General features: G+C 47.9%; 1 protein-coding gene across 1 annotated transcript; it reads left to right on the forward strand.

The window, feature by feature from the left end:
* Positions 1–4,570: 4,570 nt before the first annotated feature.
* On the forward strand, positions 4,571–8,362 carry LOC123102713 (F-box protein At3g12350). The gene is made up of 2 exons (XM_044524134.1): positions 4,571–5,560; positions 7,624–8,362. Exons 1-2 carry the CDS (start codon positions 4,838–4,840, stop codon positions 8,065–8,067), a joined length of 1,167 nt encoding a protein of 388 aa, XP_044380069.1. The 5' UTR covers positions 4,571–4,837; the 3' UTR covers positions 8,068–8,362.
* Positions 8,363–9,116: the final 754 nt, after the last annotated feature.

Below are 9,116 nucleotides of genomic sequence, written 5' to 3' on the forward strand. Positions count from 1 at the left end.
GAGGATGTTGCTATTGATCCGTGCATGCTATGTTGTTGTTCCTGTCATGTCTAGCTTCTATGCCATGTCTTCTTGATGGGTGTATGCTTAGTTTGTCATGCCATGCTCTGTAGTGAGTGCATCGAGCTCGTAAACATGTCTACTTGTTAATCTGTTTTGTATGCTCCAGTTTTTCACTAAGTTTGAATCTGTTTATGTTTTTGCTATGTTCACATGCTTGCAATTGTATTTTCTGATCCCTTTTGGCTCAAAGTCACTAAGGGCCTTTTTGTTAAGTGCTTTGAGTAGCTTCATGCCATGCCTTGCTTTGCCATGATATGTTCCTGTAGCATGTAGTTTTCATGATCTAAAGATTGCTTCCTGATAATAAATTCCAGACTTGTGTTAATTTCACTAAGTCTGAAACCTGTTATCATTTGCTCTTTTGCCATGCTTGTTTGAACATGTTAATGGAGGAATTAGCCGTAGCTCAGTGTTCATATTTTGTCAATCATCTTGAGTGGATCCCTACCATGTATTTTGTTGCCATGTTTGAGTGATGTAGCATATTTGTCTTGATGCATTTAGAAGGCTACTTGCTGATTATCGCAGACCGGTGCCATATTTGTTTTGCTTGCCATTTCCAAACCGTGCATCCGATTCCGGTGGTCTTTATATCAATTTCAACCGAAATCACCTCACCTTTCCAGTGGTACTCTTGGATTTCCAAGTTGAGGCCAGGTTCAATCATTCCTCTCCAAATCATGCATATGCATCACATGCCGCATCCCGCATATCATACCATATTCATGTGTTGGTTGTTTACTATGTTGTGTGCTTCTTTCCGGTGTTGCTTCTTCGGGTTGGTTCCATTATCATCGCGTTATGAGGGCCCGTTCGACTACGTCCGTTTGTCTTCTTCATGGACTCGTTCTTCTTCCTTGCGGGATTTCAGGCAAGATGACCATACCCTCGAAATCACTTCTATCTTTGCTTGCTAGTTGCTCGCTCTTTTGCTATGCCTATGCCGTGATACCTACCACTTGCTTATCATGCCTCCCATATTGTTAAGTCAAGCATCTAACCCACCTTGTCCTAGCAAACCGTTGTTTGGCTATGTTACCGCTTTGCTCAGCCCCTCTTATAGCGTTGTTAGTTGCAGGTGAAGATTGGAGCTTGTTCCATGTTTGAAACATGGATATTTTGTTGGGATATCACAATATATCTTATTTAATTAATGCATCTATATACTTGGTAAAGGGTGGAAGGCTCGGCCTTGTGCCTAGTCTTTTGTTCCACTCTTGCCGCCCTAGTTTCCGTCATATCGGTGTTATGTTCCCGGATTTTGCGTTCCTTACACGGTTGGGTTATAATGGGAACCCCTTGACAGTTCGCCTTGAATAAAACTCCTCCAGCAATGCCCAACATTGGTTTTACCATTCGCCACCTAGACTTTTCTTTTCCTTGGGTTTTGCAGACTCATGGGTTATCTTTATTTAAACCCCCCTGGGCCAGTGCTCCTCTGAGTGTTGGTCCGACCGAGTAGACTGTGGGGCCACCTCGGGGCAACTTGAGGGTTGGTTTTACTCGTAGGATGTCTCATCTGAGTGTGCCCTGAGAACGAGATATGTGCAATTCTTATCGGGATTTGTCGGCACATTCGGGCGGTGTTGCTGGACTTGTTTTACCATTGTCGAGGATGTCTTATAACCGGGATGCCGAGTCTGATCAAATTGTCTTGGGAGAAGGAATATCCTTCGTTGACCGTGAGAGCTTGTGATGGGCTAAGTTGGGACACCCCTGCAGGGATTTGAACTTTCGAAAGCTGTGCCCGCGGTTATGGGCAAATGGGAATTTGTTAATGTCCGGTTGTAGAAAACCTGAAGTTGATCTTAACTAAAATGCATCAACCGCGTGTGTAACTGTGATGGTCTCTTCTCGGCGGAGTCCGGGAAGTGAACACGGTGTTGGAGTTATGCTTGACGTAGGTTGTTCTAGGATCACTTCTTGATCATAGTTTCTCGACCGTACTTTTTGCCTTCTCTTCTCGCTCTCATTTCCGTATGTTAGCCACCATCTATGCTAGTCGCTTGCTGCAGCTCCACCTGATACCTTTTTACCTTACCCATAAGCTTAAATAGTCTTGATCGCGAGGGTGTGAGATTGCTGAGTCCCCGTGACTCACAGATACTTCCAAAACCAGTTTGCAGGTGCCGATGTTATCGAGCAGGTGACGCAACCAAGATCAAGGAGGAGCTCGATGAAGATCTTGTCCTTTTTGTTGTTTCGTTCTAGTTGATCAGTAGTGGAGCCCAGTTGGGGTCGATCGGGGATCTGTGTAGTATTTGGGGTAGTCTTCTTTTATTTTGGTTCCGTAGCCGGACCTTGAGTGTATTTGGATGATGTATTGCTTTATTCATGTAATTGTGTGAAGTGGTGATTGTAAGCCAACTATGTATCTCTTTCTTTTATTTATTACATGAGTTGTGTGAAGATTACCTCACTTGTGATATTGATTTCAATGCGGTTATGCCTCTAAGTCGTGCTTCGACACGTGGGAGATATAGACCCATCGAGGACGTTACATCCTCGCTTGGACCCTCTAAACGATCCGCAATAAGCTTGTGATCCAGCGTACTCCTCTTCGACGGGCTACTGACGCTCTCTTCAAACTTTCGGGTTTCTTACAACTTTGGCGGCCGTTTAGCTGTCCTCAGGACCGCGACACCATCTCTGCCTTCATCGCCGACCTCCGCTCGATGGTTGTCCGTCTGTCGCCGCCACCCTCGCCGGAACCAGACTAGACGCTTTCCTCGTCCGACTTTTTCTGGTTTTTATTTTTGAGCTTGTTGAGCTGTGCCCTCAGCAGAACCTTTATACTCCCTCCGGTCCTATTTAGTTTGCGTTTAACTTTTTCCCGTTTTTCCCGCAATGCTCTGCGCATGAGGCTTTTTCACCGCTTCTTTCCAACTTTGCCCCTCCACTTCTTCAGGCGCTGTGCTTCGTCGTCCTATCACTTCACCTCCTCATCTCATCTCTGTATGGATCCACTTCTTTGGGCATTGTGCACGCAGAGGACGGCGAGCTTGCGGACCATGGCGTGCTCTTGGCTGGTAGCATCCGCACGGCGGCGGTGTGCACGCAGAGGACGGCGAGCTTGCGGACCATGGCGTGCTCGCGGCCAGTGGCATCCTCACGGCGGCGGCGTGCACGCAGAGGACGGCCAGCTTGCGGACCACAGCGTGCTCGTGGCCGGTGGCATCCTCACGGCGGCGGCGTGCACGCAGAGGACGGCGAGCTTGCGGACCACGGCGTGCTCGTGGCCGGTGGCATCCTCATGGCGGCGGCGTGCACGCAGAGGACGGCGAGCTTGCGGACCACGGCGTGCTCACGGCCGGTGGCATCCTCACGGCGGCGGCGTGCACGCAGAGAACGGCATGCTCGCGGCCGATGGCATCCTCACGGCGGCGGCGTGCACGCAGAGAACGGCGAGCTTGCGGACCACGGCGTGCTCGCGGCCGGTGCCATCCTCACGGCGGCGGCGTTTGCGCATAGGACGACGAGCTTGCGGACCATGGCGTGCTCGCGGTAGTTGGCGTGCACACCGAGAACGGCATGCTCGCTGCCGGTGGCGTCCTCTCGGCAGTCTGCGTGCACGCCGTGGACAGCAAGCTTGCGAAGGACCGCGTGCTCATGGTGGGCGCCCAAGAGGAGAAAGACGGCGTCGTCTAGGTGGAAGCGAAGGACAACAGCCAACAGGCAGAGGAAGTGGACATCGTCCTCTGATGCTTGCGTTGGAAGGGCATGCACTCACGGAGGACGCCGCTCGTGTAGGACGATGATCCATGTTCCATGCATGCATGTGGCGAACAAGAGAAGTGCGGAAGACAGAGGAGAAGCGTGCAATTTGCTCTCTTCATGGGACTTGATTTATGGAGTGGTTCTCTTAGTTTTGGCGGGAATTACAAATCCGTGGCGGCAAACTAATTTTTGCAGCTAATTTTTGAAGCTACTCCATGGCGGCCTGCTCGGTTTAGGAGGGAACTGGAATTTTGCTGGCTCGCATGCAGCGCCGGAGAAAGAGATAGAAGTCCGCATGCAGCGCTGGGAACGAGGCGAGAGGAAGGAGAGCCAATCAAGGTTGCATGCACATTTATTAGCACCAGCTGATCTCATTCATGCGCGTAGGGCCACAGGGGCAATCTCGTCCAGAAAACAGCCAGCGACCCATGTCTTGGTATGCGAGTTTGCTCTTAGACGCAGAGAAAAAAGGACCGGAGGGAGTACTATGTTATGAGACTTGGGTGTGTGTATGGATTAGTCCTTGTATGTGTGCTCTCTGACGATTTGCTTTATTTATAAAGTGGGGCGAAAGCCTTTTTCAGTAAAAATAGTCTAGATCGGTCGTATATGCTTACCTAGTGTTTGTATGAAATGGAACTCTGTTGTACCGTCCGCTATGGCTGCCTGTGTCTCGAGGATATGTCCAAACGCCGTTAATCTATAAAGCTCTGCTTTGCCTAAAAAAAGAAACAAAGGCGCTCTGTGTCGGGGAAATTACTCGCCGCCGGGCTCCCGAAGTCCCGATGGCCCTTGGCCGACTGACTCGAACTCTCGAAGGAAACGCCCGCAAAAAGAAAGAAAAAACTCTTGAAGGAAACGCTGTCTCCCGGCGAATGTTCGCACCCAAGCCCATTTTCACTTCCTCCCACGCCTCCGACTCCGACCACCGCCCGTTTCCAAATCCCCAATTCCACCGCCTCTCAAGCACCAACACACGCCGATCTCATCGGGAAATTTGGCCAGTTCGTCGCCTGCGCGCCGACTCGAAGGAAATCCTAACCCTAGCTCTTGCACCATGGCGACCTCACTGGTGGCGGCGGCGGAGACGGCGCTGGAGGATCTGCCGGAGGATGCGCTGCTCGCGATCCTGGCCTTCCTCGCGCCGGCCGACGCTGCCGCCGCCGCCTGCACCTGTCGCGCCCTCTTCGCCGCGGCGTCTTCCCCGGCGCTCCCGCTCGCGCTCGCGCTCCGCCTCGGCCTCCCGCCCCCGCGGCCCTCCCCGGAGGCCTGCCCGGCCTCCGTGCGTCGCCTCTTCCGCTCCCTCCACCGGCTACGCCGCCTCCTCGGCCTTTGGCGCCGCCTCCCCTCCTCCCACTCCGGCTCGCCATCCCTCGTCGCGTTCGAGTGGGCTCCGCGCGCCACTCTCGCGGCCTCCCTCCTCGCACCCTCCAAGCGCGGCCTCGCCGTCTCCAAGTCCCCTTTTGTGACGCTCTCCGTGGCGGAATCCGGTGACACGGTGGCGGCTCTCGGAGAGGTTCCGGTCTGCGTCAACTTCGTCGGGGACAACCACATTGTGGTGGAGGCGGCGTCGGGGGAAGATGAGGAGGAGGGGATGGAAGGAGGATCGCCGCCGGAGGAGATGTATATGCATTTCGCGAACCGTAGGAGCCCCGGGGCAGGGAGGAGAAGGCGGGAGAGGCAGGGAAGGAGGAAAGGTGGTCGAATGGAGCCTGAACACTTTGTGAGGATTCCAGATGCTGAGCCAACCAAAGCGCGGCCGCTGCAGGGCCTGTGGAAGGTGCTTCCTTTGCACACAGAGCTTGCTAATCTGTTGTTGCATAGTATTCTCCTTGGAGTAGTTGATTTATATTAATACTCTTGGAGTGCATGTGGAATCGTTGCTGTTGCGGATACTGCGAAATGTAGTTGCTCGTGTGAGGAATTGGCATAGATCAGTTGTCTGTTGTTGCACCTATTAGCATAGGTCAGTTTTGGGAGCTTGCCATATAAGATCAGAATGTAGCCTGCACTCTTGTGGATAATATGTTTGTTCATGTGTGATTGCTCCGCCTTTCGAGCATCCGTACTTTGACATGAATTGCGTGCACTATACGAGGATTACTTGGGTATTAGTTTATATTACTCCTTGGCCAGGCGATCATCGCTATTATGTTGATTGGAGATGACTGAGATATATCTTGGATTGAAATAGCATAGCAGCATTATCTGTCAGATGTTGGCACTGAAAATTGGATATGTTAGTTATTGTGTAAATTGTTTTTGATTGAATGCTATAATCGAATTGCTGTCCATTTGCCCATGGCACAGTTTATGTAGTTTGAGATATCTGTTCAAGTTAAAATTGTGCGCATTCATAGTGTTTGCCCCAGGGCCTCTATGCTGACCTGCGTATCATGCACATGCTTGGAATTGAGTTTGAAATATCTGTTGAAGTTCGAATTCGCATGCTTGTTATGGTGGACCACACCCATGACTGTCAAAGGAGGTCACTTGGAATTGATTGTCGCTAAAGAGAGCATGAAGGTGTTTCTCTTAGAATTGAACTATGGATAACCTAGGTGCATTTAACTGTTCTTAAAATCATAGCCATTTGAAAATCTGATAACCTTTTTGAAGAAAAATTGCTCAGTGGCAGTCGTGTTGACTTTGAGTTCTTGTTAGAATAGCTATTTTTTGGTTTTCACAGATAGTGCTAATGAAAGGGTAAGGGCGGTACCACCAGAGGTGGTTTTCCTTGCTAGCATGGCAAGCAGTGTCTTTCATGGTTCACCGTTCATATCGCCCCGCGAACATATAATGCTGTGTGGAAGCTATGTCAGCAGTCAGAATCCCTGTTGTGTCAGTGTGGAACTATGTCAGCAGTCAGAATCCCTGTTGTGTCATGATACGAGAATGCATAGTCACAAGGCTGTACAGACTGAGAATGTGATTCTCATTGGATAGCAAAAGCTTGAAAACTTGGTGTAGTTCCATTTAGTGCTGCCGCCAGAACTAAGGATATAACATTACTGCCTAAGAGGTTTCAGTTCCTACTTGTTTGGGATGACTAGGACTTCTATCATGAAAGCTCAAATAAATGTTATTTTTTGGTTTATTTTGGAAATGGAAGGCTAGCGAAATTCGCAGGTTCAACTCCTCTGATATTTGTGATTTAATTGAGAAACTATCGTAAAGGCTGCATGGAATTGGCGGTGCAAGTAACTGTTTTTTCCATAGTCGCGATGTTAGAGTGCTGAATTTGACAAGTGGTTGCAGTACTGCCAGTGCAAAATTTTGCATCCCCATATGTCTCTGTGACTAGGAGCCCTGTTGGTGGATAGAAAATTGAAGAGAACCCTCCCTTACCATGTTAAGGCTTTGGAAAGTATGGGTTATTTCCTGTACATTGCTACTTACTAGTATGAGATCTCAGACAAGGTTTGCATGCAACTTCTAAATATGAGTTCATTTTTTGCTTTTTTCTCTCTATCTCTTGTTATGTGTAGCAAATTAGCTCATGAATGATAGTTCCGCAGTTATGATTTGCTGTTCTAGTTTGTTGTTACTGATTTTGTTCACAAGAAACTCTGATATGTTTATATCGTATATAGATTGTTTTCATTAGTATGTGGACATTGACATTGTCTAAAACATAATAGTCCAATAGAAGGTTAATGTGTGCCCCCTCAGTTCCAAAATAAGGGTTGTGGTTTTAGTTCAAGAACTAAAACCACGACCCTTATTTTGGAACAGAGGGAGCATATATCATCAGCTGATTTCTCAAATCACTTTTATTAGTTCACAGAATATCTTTTGTAATTTATAGGAAATATGATGTTAACCTTTATTTTCCTCAAACAGGGTGTATGCGAGAATAAGACTCTGGAATTTTACATTATCAGCTATGACGACATTGGTGGAATGACTTGTCGACGAGTTAGTGAGAATAGGGGCCAAAACTCAGGCTACTCCCCTGTCTTCTGGACTACAGATGCTACATTTCTTGAACCACCATTCTCTGAACAGGAGCTGGACCGTTATAGTTGCCTTGAGCATATTCAAGTTGTTACTTGTGGCCATACAGAGACATGGAACAAAGCAGTCTCTCGGATATTGTGCATCAATTCAAGTTTTGACCTAGTTCATCCTCATCTGTTAGCTCCCTTCGATGATACCAGTAATGTAGAGGGGAGGATTTGGCTTTATGAAGATGGAACCTTTGGGTTCGGATTCACCGGAAGCAATTCAATTATAGATCTCAACCATGTCTCCATGGATGGTTGTATTATTGATACTTCATACTAAAGAAATGTCCTTCTGGCATGTAATTGTTGCTAGGGCTAGGAAACCATCTGTACATCATTGTTAGGGAAATTTTTTGCATCTGGCATGAAGCATGTTGCCTCCAGTTGTTGTACTACTACTATAGATGGCAATTCGCCAGATCTGGCCCTTTGGTCTTGTACTTGTTCGTAGGATAACCGTGTATCCTGATACTGCACTGAATGGTGGTCCCTTCTGGCATTTACTTGTTGCTAGAATACCCTTGTAACATTATTACAAAATTTAATTCTCAATAAATGGAGTTGTTACTTCTTCGTAGGTGCTGTTTTGTTGTCCCATTTTAGGTGAATGCTGTGCCTTTAAGGGCAGCCTTGTAAAACTTTGCAACTTCCTGTGCAATTCATCTGATATTGAATGTTAATGTTATCTCATGATAATAGAGAAGGTTAATGTTGCCTTGTTTTCTTGTTTATTTAAGGTTTTTGCTTTTTGTCAAATGAACAAACTGGCCCTTGGTGTTGTAGAAAAGATATCAAGTGATTCTTATGGTAATAGTACTGTATTATAATAGCACCACTTTTTGCTCAGCTATCAAAATAATTGATTCACCACTATATCAGCTTAGCACTTCAGTTCTACTCCCTCTGTCCCATAATATAAGAGCGTTTTTGACACTAGTACCTCGCTGTGTGGATAGGTAAACATGTAATGTTCTACTCTTGCATATAGTTTCTCATAGTATTACTCGCAGTTGCATTTCTCAAGAGCATATTGATGGGGTTATGTACCTAGGGTAGGGTCATGGACCTGTTCCAAGTAACTTACCCTAGGACATCCCTAGAAGAGGTCGCCTTCCAGTCGACCAACGAGGATTCACTCGACTGGCCTGAAGGACTCGACCACGAAGACTCACTCGACCACCAGGAGGTCAAGAGGCACTCTGCACCGCAACGGCCTGTAATTAAGTAGACTTTATGATAGTAAAGGCACTTTATGTGGGGCGTTACCAGTAACGCCCCAGACTTAACTCACCTTAAACCCTCTCCTACGTGGGCTGGCTGGGGTCCTGG

Source organism: Triticum aestivum, chromosome 5A (genome assembly GCF_018294505.1).
Source record: "Triticum aestivum cultivar Chinese Spring chromosome 5A, IWGSC CS RefSeq v2.1, whole genome shotgun sequence".
Lineage (NCBI taxonomy): Eukaryota > Viridiplantae > Streptophyta > Magnoliopsida > Poales > Poaceae > Triticum > Triticum aestivum.

Bases quoted from the DNA above. Each gene is read 5' to 3' on its own strand.
- LOC123102713 (XM_044524134.1), top strand. From the start codon at position 4,838: ATGGCGACCTCACTGGTGGCGGCGGCGGAGACGGCGCTGGAGGATCTG. The intron at 5,561-7,623 runs GTGCTTCCTTTG...TTCCTCAAACAG, and splicing joins CGCTGCAGGGCCTGTGGAAG to GGTGTATGCGAGAATAAGAC.